Consider the following 14,105-nt stretch of genomic DNA (forward strand, 5'->3'; position numbering starts at 1 on the left):
AGTAACCCTGGGAAGAGGATATTGTAATTACTATCCCAGATGAGGGAAGTGAGACTTGTAGTGATTTGGTAGTTTATTCAAGTTCACCCAGCAGGCAGATAATGGAGGTGGGACCAGAACCCAATAACCAGGTACGTTTTCTTCTGTACCACAGTACATGCCTGAAATTTCTTTGTGTATTGAAACCAGTGGCTGAAAACAAAAACATTGACATCCCAACCTTGAACTTACTTCCCTTTGCACGGGTACCTGGTGGCTCCGAGTGTGGTCTGAGGACCAGCAGCATTGGGGTCACTAGGGAGCTTGTTAGAAATGCAGAAACTTGGGCCTACCTCAGAGGTACTAAATCAGAATCTGCATTTTAACAAGGTGCCCTGGTGATTAAACACACGGGAAAGCTTGAGAAGCACTGAAGTAGACCACTAGCCAGGTAAATCCCATGCCTCAGACGGCCGGCAAGTGCCTGGTGACGTCGTTCATCGGCAGGCCACAGTGCTTTGGAAAGCTCTGCTTCCCGACCTCCCACCTCCAGGAGGTGAGGCTATCCCCACAGCACACACACGTCATACAGTTGCCTCAGAAACCATGGCCGCCCAGTTGCACGCCTGTCATGGGAGGCTTCTTGCTCCGGTCCTCCCACAGCAGAGCCTCTTGGAAGCCGTCCCTGGTGAAGGTGGTGGCAGCTCTGCCTTGCTCAGTCCCTGACCCATTCTCACCTCCTTCTTTGCCATCAGGAGGACAGTGTTTCTCAGAGCAGTTCTGATGCTGGCCTGGGCAGCGACCATGAAAGTGACACGCTGACTATCGGTAAGGACTCTGGGGTCTCTTATTCAGGTGGTGCCTGAGCTTCCCCCAGCTGGGCGGAGTGGAGGCAGAGGAGGAGAAGTGCAGAGGCTGGTGGCGCTGACTCAAGGTTTGCTGCTGGGCTGGGGCTGGGGCTGGGCGGCTGTGGGAGAGGGCACAGCTTGGTGGCGGACTGGCCTAACACTTGTTGGGAAGCTTGGGGCTTGGTCCCAAATAAATGGGCGCCTGACAGGGCAGTGTGCCAGATGGCTGCGATGATTGTGGGTGAGGAGATCCCTAAGGGGGGTGGCAGATGAGGCTGGACACTTGAGATCAAGGGATTGAGGAGCTGAGATCCACGCCAATGGGAAGGGACTGGAGCTCAGGACCTAAGGACGGTGAGAGCCTAGTAGGTCAGGAATAGCCAGCTGGACGAGTGTAGAGGAGGCCGGTGTCACCACTAGCACGTATGGAACAGAAGCCTTTACCAAGGTCGTGTTTGCCCAGTCCTAACAGCCAACATTTTCCAGGAAGATTTCTCCTTCCATGAACTGTTTGGTTAACCTTCTATTGAGGTAACTAGAAGGAGCCTTCTATAAAGGTTAGGGGAGAGTGAAGAATCTTTTAAGGTTTGTTGAATCAAGTTTTTCGTTGAAGAATCCTAGAGTTTAGGCAATAGAACCAGCCTTTCAACCTCAGAGTCCTCCGTCTGCCCGTGTACCGGCCCATGCACTGACAACCCAGTGTCCCTGGCTTTGGTGATAGAAAGGTGAATGAGACTTAGTCCTCGTCCCCAGGAACTCGCATGCCACAGATGAACATGTGGAATGACTTTAGTATCTGCGACAGGTGTAGCACATGGGCTGTGGGATTCTGAGGAGTAGGCAAAGGGAGAAGGCAGGGAATGGCTGGCCCTTCATGTGGGGCCTCTGAGCTGGCTGAGCCATCTTTGTGCTTTGGTGCCTACAGATGTCTCCGCCATCTCCAACCTCATCAGGAAGCATGTGTCCGAGGCCCGGCTGGTAGAAGACATTGGGCATGAGTTGACCTACGTGCTACCCTATGAAGCTGCCAAAGAAGGAGCCTTCGTGGAACTCTTCCATGAGATTGATGACCGGCTTTCAGACCTGGGCATCTCTAGTTATGGCATCTCAGAGACTACCCTGGAAGAAGTAAGTGAATTGTCCTAATGCCATAGCTTTAATCCGTAAATGATTGTCTGGATTGATAGCCTCACCACCGAAGAAAAATGGTTTGTCTCCCAAGTGACTCTGACAAAGTATTATTGATAAATGAAGCTTCTACTTTTTGTCTTTAGGGACTAGCCTACCATTCAGTCATGTAATAATCATGGCTGTGGAGGTTGCTTTCCTAACATGGTGCTTATAATATTCTCAATGACTCTTATCTTTCAGATATTTCTCAAAGTGGCTGAAGAGAGTGGCGTGGATGCTGAGCCGTCAGGTAACCCCCCAGGGGGCTCCACAGGCTCTGGGCTGTGCCTCCTGCAGGCTGTCTTAGCTCACCTGGGCTGTGCCTTTCCCTTTGAATTGTTTTATTCCTTTCTTTCTTTTAGTGTATAGGTTTGATACAGATGCCGAGAGTTTGTTTTGTTACAAATCAAGTAAAATGTGGAATTCTTCCCCTTTGCCTTCAGATGGCACCTTACCCGCAAGACGAAACAGACGGGTCTTCGGGGACAGGCAGAGCTGTCTTCGCCCATTCACCGAAGACGATGCTGTTGACCCAAATGATTCCGACATAGACCCAGGTCCGTTTAGGCAAGATCTGTGTTCTGTTGCTTGAAAGTGAATTGCTCTCTTATGTTCGTCTCTGGTGTTCTTTCGACGGCCTTGAACCAGGATGATAGATGCCTACAGGGTCCAAAGGGAAGAGAGAAAATGAGAAAAGCTATTTTCCCTTTTCCAATGTTGTGCCTGTGGTCAACCCTGAAAGAGCCTGTTCTCATCACTTTCTTCATTGAGCTGAGATCTTTTCTCTCAAGATACACATCAAAGGATGGTCCCTCAGTCTTCTGAATCCATTATCTTTTCTGTAGTGTCCCAGTTTTTAATTGTTGAATAAATCTTCTTTGGATGGATGGAGGATTTTGAAAGAGTCAGAGAGGTGAATGTGCTTTTAGACTTAACTGTCCCCTTAGATTTCGATATTTTGGATGAGCTTATCCCTGCGTGTTTGGCTGGAGTGGAGAAGTGGAGGTAAGAAATCAAGCGAAGTCATAAGAGGTCAAAGCATTGCAGCAAGGAATCGTTCATTGAAGATGAGGATTTCTGTAACATTTGTAGGAACAGGAACCTTTCTGACTGCCCCAGTCTCTGCTTGTGTGAGTGTGTGGCTCTCCTGTTCTCCCTGACGTCATGTGCTGTCAGGACTTAGCGTGCTTGGATGTGTCTGCCTTTTACCAAAAGTATAACAGACGGGAGACAGATCACCACTGTGTGTTCTCGTCTGTCCGCCCGTGTCCATGGCCTGTTTCATAGAGCCTGAGGCTGACTTGAGTCATCTGAAGGACTGGATGTGACACCCAGTCATGTGGGGATACATCTCTGCAGTTGTCTCCAGGCACCTCCATTTTCTGCACTTGTCAGACAAGAACCAAGAGGCAGAGACTGCCGCGATTGCACGTTTGGAGTCATGACTTTCTTGAACATGGATTCGTCAGGAAAGCCCTTTACTCCTGAGATACTTTTACCTTCAAACTCAGCCTCCAGGATGGTTGCTGAAGATGCGGGAGGGAGAAGCATGGTGATGTCAAAAGTGACTAAGATAATAGGTGACCTTAAGTGTTGGCTTCTTGCAGAATCCAGAGAAACAGACCTGCTCAGTGGGATGGACGGCAAAGGCTCCTACCAGGTGAAGGGCTGGAAACTCACACAGCAGCAGTTTGTGGCCCTTTTGTGGAAGAGGTTGCTGATTGCCAGACGGAGTCGGAAGGGATTCTTTGCTCAGGTGAGATACGCTGTTCCGGGTGAAGGACTCAGGCTTCATGGGCGGGGGGACGCAGGATCCCCATCCAGTGAAGGCAGGATAGCGTTGTGGTTATCAGATGGATGCCTGAGCCGGAGTATCTGTATTTCAGTCCCAGTTCTGCTTCTTGGCACTTGTGTATCTGCTGGCAAGTTACTTTTCTGTGCCTCGATCTCCTCATCTGTAAAATGGGGATAATCATAGTACCTGTGACATGTGGTTGTTATGAAGATTAGACTAAGTGCTTAGAATGGGCCTCACATTAGAAATTACTGTGTGTGTGTGTGTGTGTGTTAATTTATTGTAGAGGGGAATGTAACAAAGATAAAATTTAGAAAAACTGGCTGGGCAAATTAAACTATCATAACTTAAGAGGTGATATGCCCAGATGGACTTGACATATGAACTTACTGGAAATTTGTTTTTTTTCTAAATTGATGTTTAATTACAAACTGATCGAAAAGATAACCAGAGAGATCAGAAAAATATCGCAGACGGAGAAGACTCGTTACACTGTTGCCTGCATGTCAGCGTTGGCATGCTAACTTGCTTGGTTAGGAGGGGTGAAATTATTCCTCTCTATAAAATTGGGAAGTATAGAGAAACAGCCTGCAGAGCTTCTTCCCTACAGACTGTGGGTAATGCAAAGAGTATCAGTTCGGAGCATACAGCCCTGGATTTGAATCCTCGTTCTGCTACTTATGGCTGTGTGAACTTGGGCAACTTAATCAATCTCTCTGAGCCTCAGTTACCTTGTTGGTTGATTGGTGATAATGATACTACTACATAGTGTTGTAATGATCATTAAATAATTCTCACTACAGTACTTTTCCATTGAATTAATCACTCAGTGATAATTTTCCGCATTGAAACCGCAGAACATTAGAGCCAGCGGTAGCATTTGAATCTTTACATATTTTTTTAAGGACCTATTTCTCAGGAATAAATGGAAGGAGCTTAGAGTTTACTTATGAAGTATGTGCACGTCAGAGAAGGTACGAGTGTCAAGTTTGAGGTGGCTTACTTAATAAGGACTTAGATAATTACGCTTTTTGAGGTCATGAGGAAGACAATGGCTGCTGTTCCCTTTCAATGGAGACATTGCTATAGAGTGTTTTTTTAAATCATAGTATGGGATCTGAATGGCTCATCTAGTCTCAGCCTGCAGATTACAAATGAGAAAACTGAGGCCAGTGGGGAAGTGACTTCACATGGATATACTTGTAGAGAGAGAACCAACTTCAGGTCTCCTCGCTCCTGGTTCAGGGCTTGTTCTCAGCCTTCCTCTGAGCTGAGCTGGGCTCATGTCCCAGTGTGGTCTTCCTCAGGTTTCCGGGGGAACAGGGCAGGAACCAATGTTCTGAGTCATCCTGCATGTGATCATGGTTTATTCCGCGAAGTTCTCAGTTTGATACCTCTGCCAGGTGGTCGTGCCCTCTGGCCTTGGGCTGCCAGCTTCCAGAAATGCCCTGGAGGGAAGAGGTTTAGTTTTCAGGCTGCTGCTTTGAACCTGCCCATGGTGCCTTGGCTGTGTTCAGCTATGGGCCCTGTACTCCTCCCTTGCCCGCTGGCTGGGCCGGGAGGCAGGCTGGACTCACCGGGGCTTGTCCTGTGGTCACCTTTCTAACACATGTCCTCCCCCCTTCAACCCCCTGGTTATAGATTGTCCTGCCAGCTGTGTTCGTCTGCATCGCCTTGGTGTTCAGCTTGATCGTGCCCCCTTTTGGCAAGTACCCCAGCCTGGAACTGCAGCCCTGGATGTACAACGAACAGTACACATTTGTCAGGTATGTGTTTGCTCTCGACACCCAAGGAGAGAGGAGAGCTCGGGCAAACCAAGGGTGTTTGCTGTGCCAAGGGCCAGCGGGAGGTAGACTTAAGAATCACACAGTGGAATGGATTTTCCCAGCTGTGGCTGAAGCCCTGACACAAACCACTAATATATGCAGAGAGCAGCTGTGAACAGAACCTGAAGGAATAGGCCAGTCTTCTGTTGCCTCATTTGAACTCCTTTCCTCTTCATACTGCTGTTGTCAGAAACAGGCGTATGTGCCTCACATACACACTCTGCCCTTGCAAACAAACCTGTGACCGAGCTATAACATATGTAGATTTTCATAGCTATGTTGTAATTTTGTAGTTCAGCAGGGAGCCTCCAGACACTGTCAACGCATTTCACCTCCAGCTTCTTGTTTTCTGCAGAGTACGATTCGTGTATTTATTATCTAGTCTTTTAAGTTGTAGATGTTAGCTGCTGTTTGTTCTTCAGACAAAAATGCCAGCTACGTTATAATAATCCAGCGCTTCAAACAAAAGGACAAAGGAATTTCTCTGTCTCATTACACAAGAGTTTTCTTCAGTGCTGTAGTGTTTGCAGACCTTTAGAGCAGGGAAGTGTTTCAGTGATGTAAAAGCAAAGCTTAAAAAAACAAATGAATCGATCTCTTTTTCTCTAACCCCCACCTTTCCTTCCTTTTTAGTGTAGGTTTACGTTATTCCTTCCTTTCCCAGCTGCTGACACCATATTGCCCAGGGCTGTGGGACGTGGGCTTATTTTGTGTTTATAAGCTGAGCCCATTTTTGTTTGTGTTTTCTAGTCGTCCATGCAAACACTCAGCCAATAAAATCTGCCTGCCCTCTCCTAGGATATCCTGGTTGTCTGCCTAATGGATGATCACGAAAGGGTCTTTGAACTACTGATTCTTAATGAATTCATTTACCTCACGTTAAAATATATATGTCAGTGTGTTTAAATGTGTGTACGGATACACGTGCCCACACATAACGCACACCTCCGTACATATAACTTGTTTCTATACCAGCTCCACTTTGGAGTGCTACATGTGACTCTACTGGCAAAACATATGGCCAGAGTCTGAGATCTTTGGGGGTGGGTTCTGTTTTATTCATTTCTGTTTCAAGAGCTTGGGACACAGGAAGGACTTAATAGAGTGTTTATTTGAAAAAAAACACACAAAACTTTTCCTCCATGAAATGTATGCTTTGAATGAATTGCTGAGCTGGCTGCCTCTGCTGTACCCACAGCAATGACGCTCCCGAGGACATGAGCACCCAGGAGCTCCTGAATGCCCTCACCAAAGACCCTGGCTTCGGGACCCGATGTATGGAAGGAAACCCCATCCCGTGAGTGCCACTATGACACCCTCCACACCGGCCTCTTGTGCTTGTCGCCTGCTTTGGCCTCTCATGCGCTGTATTTAGTAGTTGTGTGCCATGCTGTGACTACCACCATTTATTTGCCCTTTGAGCCATTTTTTGTTTTATATTTAAAAAGCTAATGTAGTAATCTAATTAGGCCATCTAGGAAGAAACATACCAGACGAGGAGAGCTGTCTGACATCCTGCAAAGCGAATGACTACAGACGTTTGTTTACTCTTTAGGAATTAATATTTAATTTAAATGGCACTTTTTACTTACTGATCTTTCTTTCCCTTCCCCTCAACTCCCGTGCCGAAGTGCGGAGCTAGGCTGCCAGTATATGTAATTTGCAGCTTTGCTTCTTAGCTTCTTCACTGTAACAACCTGAATAGATGATGTCATTTTTGTAAAAATAGGCGGTTTCTTCTTTTAGAGTTGCATGTTTTTATGGTATTCTCCTTCAAAATCCTTTTTTGAAAAAGTAGGCGGTGTATAATACATTCAGTTAAATACCCGTAGACTGAGTGGGTATGCGGGGAATGTATATCCTGAGATCTCTGTGAGTAAAGGCAATAAAGAGAGGTGAGGCGCTTCTGAGAGAGCCCAGTGATGGGCAAGTTTCCCGGCTCAGGTAGAATTGGCCGTTGAGCTTGTTAACCTCAAACTGAGGAGTTAGTGGAGAGTGTGGGAAGGTGTAGAAAGATTGGAGCAGGGCTAACTTACATTCCAGGCTTTAAAGGGATGATACCGACCCTGCCAGAATCACAGAGTAGTGAGCCTCCTAACCTGTGTATGCAAGGTTTTAGAGCAGATTTCTAAATAAATGGGTAGCTATTATGTACTTGTTATCTCTCATTAATTCCGTACTTACTGACCATTTGTTAGTACTTAATACTTAGAATGGGAGGTAAATCCTAGAAGCCAATGTCAGCTCCTAGGAACGTGATGACTGAGGTGGAGAAGGCAAAGACACATCCTATCTGGATTTCACAAGACTTGACGAGATTCCACCAGACTTTTGACGAGATTCCACTTGAAAGTTTGGTGGGCGAGATAGAAGAACGAGATGGGATGATAGTAGAGTTAGATGGACTCATCACAAGCCAGCTGAACACTGTGCTTTCATAGCTTGATGCCACCCTAGGAAGGATCTGTAGGAGCCAGGTCTGGATTGGGAGCTTGCCTACAGAGACAGAAGAGGCAGGGCCCCCGACAGCAGAGGGCTCCCCACCTGGAGGCCGAGTACCACTGAATGTGTGTGTGGGGGGCAGCCCGATGGAGGGATCCCACTCTGGGAACTTTCAGGTGTTTCCCCCCCCCTCAAAAAAAAAAAGTAATAATAACTGAGGAACTGTGGGAAGTGTGACGGGGACACTTTCCTGCAGCATTTAACACTTTGTCTCAGCCAGTCATTTTGTGACCGTTTTAGAATGTGAGCTTCAGGAGGGCACCGTGTCTTAATTTGAAGTTTCCATTTCGTTGGGACACTTTGCTGCAAGCATGTTATAAAGACGATGACTCTGCTTTAAATTGTAGAATGTTTGGAGCTGGAAAGGATGGTGGAAATGACTTGTTGAAACGTGACGTATGGAAACAAGCAATTCCATACTTTTGTTTTTCTCGTGGACAACATAAGCCCTGAGAGGGCAAGTGGCTTGATGATCCCACAATAATTCAGAGCTCACATCAGCCCTAAAGGCCTGTCTTCTGTCACCTCAATGCTTGCAAACAACCCAGCTCTTTATGGACCAATCACTCTCACCCCCCACTCACTCCCAAACTTCTGTGGTTTTAAAACATAAAGTGAATCCTCGAATTCTGCACCAGATCAGCAACACTTGAGCATAAAGTTGAGACTCCTTCCCAGGCCTGTGTCATCTTCCTCCCTGCTGCTCTTCCTCCTGGCTCACCACGTTCCAGCCACCCTGCCTCCCGTTGTTCTGAACCAGAAAACACAGGGCCGTTGCACCTGTGCTTTCTCTTGGCTTCTGCCTGTAATGTTCTTTCACCCCCCAAATCTCTGTCTGGCTTGTCTCTCTTACTGTTTTTGTTTTGGCTAAAGTATATCACTTCTTTAGGTAGCATCTTTCTTTTTACTTTGCTTCATTTTTGGCCATTAAGCTTCTGTGGTTGAATTGATATCTAACTCTTTCATGGGAACACAAACTCCATGAAGGCAGGGACTTTGTTTTGTTCACCCAAGACTGTCCAATATGCAGAACAGTGTCTGGCACATAGTAGATGCTCAATGAATGTTTTTTTTGAGTGGCCACATGGGTGAATGATTGAGTGCTGGTGGATTGGATTGACTGGAGTTCAGCATAAGCACTTGGGGCCTTTTGAGTTCCATTGTCCTTATCTGCAAAATGAGTTTGCAGCTTCAAGTCTCTGGGAGGATCAAATAATCAAGTGGAGAGGGAGGTATAATGCATGTTTGCAGTTGTTATTGATCCTGGACTCCTGAGGCAGCAGGAAGGGCCAGGCCCTGTCAGGTGATCCAACTTTGATGTCCTCCCGTTGCAGAGACATGCCTTGCTCAGTGGGGGAGAAGGACTGGACCACCGCCCCAGTTCCCCAGATCATCACGGACCTCTTCCAGAAGGGGAACTGGACGATGGAGAACCCCTCACCCTCCTGCCAGTGTAGCAGCGATAAAATCAAGAAGATGCTACCCGTGTGTCCCGCGGGGGCAGGCGGGCTGCCTCCTCCACAGGTGAGTGCCTCTCAGGTGTAGCAGCAGATGGGGTGCAGGGTGGGCTAGGGAAGAAGGAATGGATGACGTCATGTCGGGGGTCTCTTTCCATCTTGATTTTAATTCTTGTCGTAGGAAAAAGCATGTGTTTTGGGTGGGTGGGGATGCTTGAACCACGTCGTTCCTATGTCTGAGGGAGCTTAGTCTGTTTCTCTATTTTGAAAAGTCAGCCTAAGTTGAGTTAAAACCAGAACACAAATCTCTGGGACAATAGGATATGGAAGACACACAGTGGCCTCTCCCAGAGTGGTGGTGTCACAGGACAGGCTGTGACTGGCCCAGCTTTACCCTTGGCTGGTGACCTTGGACAGGCCAGTCTGAGTCCCTGGGCCTGTTTCCTCATCTTTGCGTTAGGGAGGCTGGTCCATAAAACTTCTGTGGGCCTTAACAAGGCTGACATTCTCTGAGACTGAGTATGGAAAGCGGTTCTGAGCCATTTTTTCTGAAAACAATTTCAGGAAGAGGCTTGCTTGTGATAGCCCTCGGCGGCTTTATCAGCATCCTGGTTGCAGGGTGAGAACAAGCAACGTTAAATGGATGTGAGAACTTAAAGAAGTTCTGGTTACCGCTCTTTAAAATAATAGCCAATGTATTCTTCCTTATAACACCAACGAACGAAAGAATTCACTAGGCATAGTGAATGATGCTGCTGCCTAGAAATCTTTTGCGACCATGAAGAATCCCATTTAATAGTCTCTTGTTTAAAATAATTTCCTGGGGAACATTGTGGCTTGGCATAAGTGTATGGCCAGAGCCAAGGGTGGGATAGACCCAGCTTCGGTGGTTGGCTGATGGCAGTGCCTGGACCCTTGGGCAGGGTCTCGTCACGCTGTGGTACATGTTTGAGGGACATGTGTCAGTGTAGTCCTTCATTTACTTTGTGTCCCATTCTGGTTCATAAAGACACATGTGCTTGGTTTTTCTGTGATAATAGAGAAAACAGAACACTGCGGACATCCTTCAGAACCTGACGGGAAGAAATATTTCGGATTATCTGGTGAAGACCTATGTGCAGATCATAGCCAAAAGGTCATTATTTACTGAATTTGGGCCTTGCTTTATCATTACTGACCAGAGGAATTAGAGATCTAAAAAGAGTAGGCTGAGTAGTGGGGGAAACATTAAATGTTGGCCTGCTGTTGTCTATTGGAAGTTTAGGATATTCTTTCAAAGTAGACAAAATGAGAAATATTATGAACATTCAGTTGTCAGCTTCAAGATTGACTCTGCCTGGTTCCAAAATGAAAATATATTTGGATTCAAATTCTGATTCTTCCGCTTGCTAACTATTTGACCAGCAGTATTCAGTTATCTTTAGTTCGTATAAAATGGGATGATAATGTTGCTCTTATGAGTTTGTTTTGAGGATTAAATGAAATGATACATATATGTATGTATGAAATTATATATGTATATTACACACACACACACACACACACACACACACACACACACACACTCACGGTGCCAGAAAAATGTATACACATTTTAAGAAAGGAAAAAACTATTAAAATTGTGATACTCACCATATACCAATAACAAAAGATGTGTACAAGTCACGTCTGACTTCTGCAATTACAAGAGGTGCTCAAAGTGGTTACCATCAGCATCCAGATACTTCTGATTATGGCGAACTACTGCTTGAGCAACACTGACCGAGTGTCCACTTGTATACGTTCTTTTGGTACCCCTGGTATATGGTACCTCTCGTGGATGTGATGCGTGACAATACATGGTGTTATGAAGAGAGCCCTGAGCCAACTCAGGAGCCTGCCTTGGCTGTGGGGTCTTCCTGGGGCATCACAGTAGAATGTTGAATACTTCGCTAATACTCAGGAAATGTTTCTTCTGGTTTCCTTCCCATGAACTTGGCTAGTTGGGCCTCTCCAGAGGTCTCTGTGACTTTAAATGACAAGGGTATGTTTGAATGACAGTTACTGTGAGTTTCCAAGAAAGAGGCATAACCTCTCCATATGTTGTCCCTAAACTGATGTATTACTTTGAATTTAAAAAGTTTCAGTTTGGTCCCATCTTTGTCTATAAGGTGGTTTTTGAATTAGTTTAATGCAAGGCATGAGTTTCATATAAATAAGATTTTAAGGAGGGGAAAAGAAATGACGTGCTGATGAGGGCTGCTTTCCATGGGCACAACCCTACAACACCAGCCTAGTCATAGGATTATTTCTGTTCCTTTGTTGTGTCCTCTGCTAGATATTTACTCCTTTTGAATCATTAGGAATAGGATCACTGTGTCTTTGAACTGATTTTTGGTTTGTCTTTGGCTTCTGCAGCTTAAAGAACAAGATCTGGGTGAATGAGTTTAGGTAAGTGGACCTCTTTCTGTGTTTTACTTTTTCTTGACTCCCATATCAGGATGATTTTGATGCAGGTGTCCTGGATCCCAGGAAATAGTTTAGCGATTGTTTTGCCCTTAGTATTTCTGCTCAGTGACCAGCTGCCACTTCAGAGGCCTTTGAAAATGTGGCATCCTGATTTCCTTGAGGAGACTCAGAAGTTCCCTGTGGGTCTCCAGTGAGATGCATAAGAGGACGCACTGTGTTGTTAGGAGAACACCTGTGCTAGTCACATGTTGTCTTGAATCAGATCCCCAGGAGTCCTAGGGACTCCAGGAAAATTTTTCAGGCCTTTGGATTAGGACCAAGAGGGTCTTGGATGAAATAAGAGGCATCAAAACCATCTATTTTCACCGTATTGTAACCCATTTATCCCTCTGTGCTTTGGAGGAACAGGTGGGACCAGGGAAAAAAAGAAGGAAGACTACTTGGAGCCAATTCATATTTTATGAAAAATGAGATACCTTCTATGGCTGCCTGAAAACTTGGCTCTTTGGCACTGCTTCCCACTTTTCTTCTTTGCCTTTTTCCTGAGGGCCAGGACCCACAGAAGTCTAAACAGAGCGGAAAGGGACCCCTATAGTTGTCCTCATGCTAAGGGCCTGTCTCTAAGCCCGCCCTCGCCTCTCTGGTCAGTGTGCCTCACCACTCATCCTGACTCCCGTCTGCTTGCCTTTGAGACCCAAGTTCAAGCCTCAGCCACCAAAGTCTGAGGAGCACCTGTGAGCTGACTGACCATTGTTTCCTCAATATCTCAGATGTCTAACTGTTCATACTCAGGCCCAAGTCCTTCCTATTTGGCAGGAACCATAAGAGTGGAGAGATTGCCAGATTCCATTAGAGAAGCCAAGTTGTAACTTTCTCTGAGTCTAACTTTGGTCCTAATTTGACTAAGCAATTCATCCACATGAGGCGTGTACACCCTCAAGTAGTGTCTGCCACTGAGTGACATTGTACACTACACTGTCTGTGTTTTAATGTTAGGCTGTTCTTTTAGGTATGGAGGGTTTTCCCTGGGGGCCAGTAATTCTCAAGCACTTCCTCCAAGTCAAGAAGTTAATGATGCCATCAAGCAAATGAAGAAACACTTGAATGTGGCCAAGGTATAGTATCTATTCCAAGACGTATGAGAAAATGGGCCCTGAGTTATTGGTACATGGGAGAGTTGGCAGGTAAATCCGATCATCTAGCAGCTTATCGTTGAAGACTTTTGAGTACAAAGTCATCACTGGCATTTAGTGATCAAATATACTTTTCTAAAACAGCCACTGGTTAAACAGGAAATAAGTCATTTTCTTGAAGTTGACAGCAGGCTTTAGGACCCAATGAGCATTCATTTCATTTCTCTGTGCTTGAACTTTCCCATTTTCTAGTGAGAATTGAGGGGATCAGATATGATAGAGACTCTAGGGTCACAGATGGCAGTGATACTCCCTCCTGGAGTCTGCAGCTCTGCTTTTGTGGCACAGACCCCGTAAGTCTGACGTATCAGCACGATGGGTGTAGTCTTGTGTCTTAGGATGACACCAGGGGAATATTTTGAAGAATACTCACCACCCCACCCAGTTACAGCGAGACATCAGTGTCTTAGGACTTTGAGTCACAGGGTTTCCCCATGATTCCTTCAAGACTTGTGGCTCATAGCAACATTGATGCTTTAGATTCCTGGTCATTTGTGTCTCAGGAGCGAGTTATTCAGTGGCTTGAAATTTCATTGTCATGAGCAGGGTAGTCATGGTACGTTTTGCAAATGAACCATCCCAACTGAGGCAGATTTCTGTTGTTCACAGGACAGTTCCGCAGACCGATTTCTCAGCAGCTTGGGAAGGTTCATGACAGGACTGGACACGAAAAATAACGTCAAGGTAAAGTCCTTTGTTCCAGTAGCTTCTTGATGAACAATAATCCTTATGTTCTCTAAAGTACTTTTCAGCTCGTGACAACATTGACAGGGGTAGTCATGATAGAAAAGAACAGTCTAGTAATTTTACCAGCGAGGCCATACAATATGCAATGAGAATTTGCTTTGCCTCTGGACACACCAGGTGAACCACTGTGACCTTGACCA

General features: G+C 45.9%; 1 protein-coding gene across 4 annotated transcripts in view; it reads left to right on the top strand.

Annotated features, from left to right (window-relative positions):
- Positions 1 to 14,105, top strand: part of ABCA1 (ATP binding cassette subfamily A member 1) — a 122,259-nt gene that overhangs the window by 88,926 nt on the left and 19,228 nt on the right. For 2 of the 4 annotated variants that reach the window (XM_074330781.2, XM_019734160.3), the window contains exons 24-35: positions 735 to 807; positions 1,753 to 1,955; positions 2,199 to 2,247; positions 2,441 to 2,554; positions 3,605 to 3,753; positions 5,434 to 5,558; positions 6,817 to 6,915; positions 9,455 to 9,644; positions 10,618 to 10,712; positions 11,975 to 12,007; positions 13,035 to 13,140; positions 13,828 to 13,902. In XM_074330781.2, the coding sequence (XP_074186882.1) occupies positions 735 to 807; positions 1,753 to 1,955; positions 2,199 to 2,247; positions 2,441 to 2,554; positions 3,605 to 3,753; positions 5,434 to 5,558; positions 6,817 to 6,915; positions 9,455 to 9,644; positions 10,618 to 10,712; positions 11,975 to 12,007; positions 13,035 to 13,140; positions 13,828 to 13,902 (1,311 nt within the window). Of the gene's footprint in view, positions 1 to 734; positions 808 to 834; positions 914 to 1,752; positions 1,956 to 2,198; positions 2,248 to 2,440; positions 2,555 to 3,604; positions 3,754 to 5,433; positions 5,559 to 6,816; positions 6,916 to 9,454; positions 9,645 to 10,617; positions 10,713 to 11,974; positions 12,008 to 13,034; positions 13,141 to 13,827; positions 13,903 to 14,105 lie in introns of all 4 variants that reach the window. The other 2 variants (XM_019734159.3, XM_019734158.3) reach the window with 1 other exon arrangement.

Source organism: Rhinolophus sinicus, chromosome 16 (assembly GCF_057876585.1).
Source record: "Rhinolophus sinicus isolate RSI-liver-muscle chromosome 16, RSI-T2T, whole genome shotgun sequence".
NCBI classification, from domain to species: domain Eukaryota; kingdom Metazoa; phylum Chordata; class Mammalia; order Chiroptera; family Rhinolophidae; genus Rhinolophus; species Rhinolophus sinicus.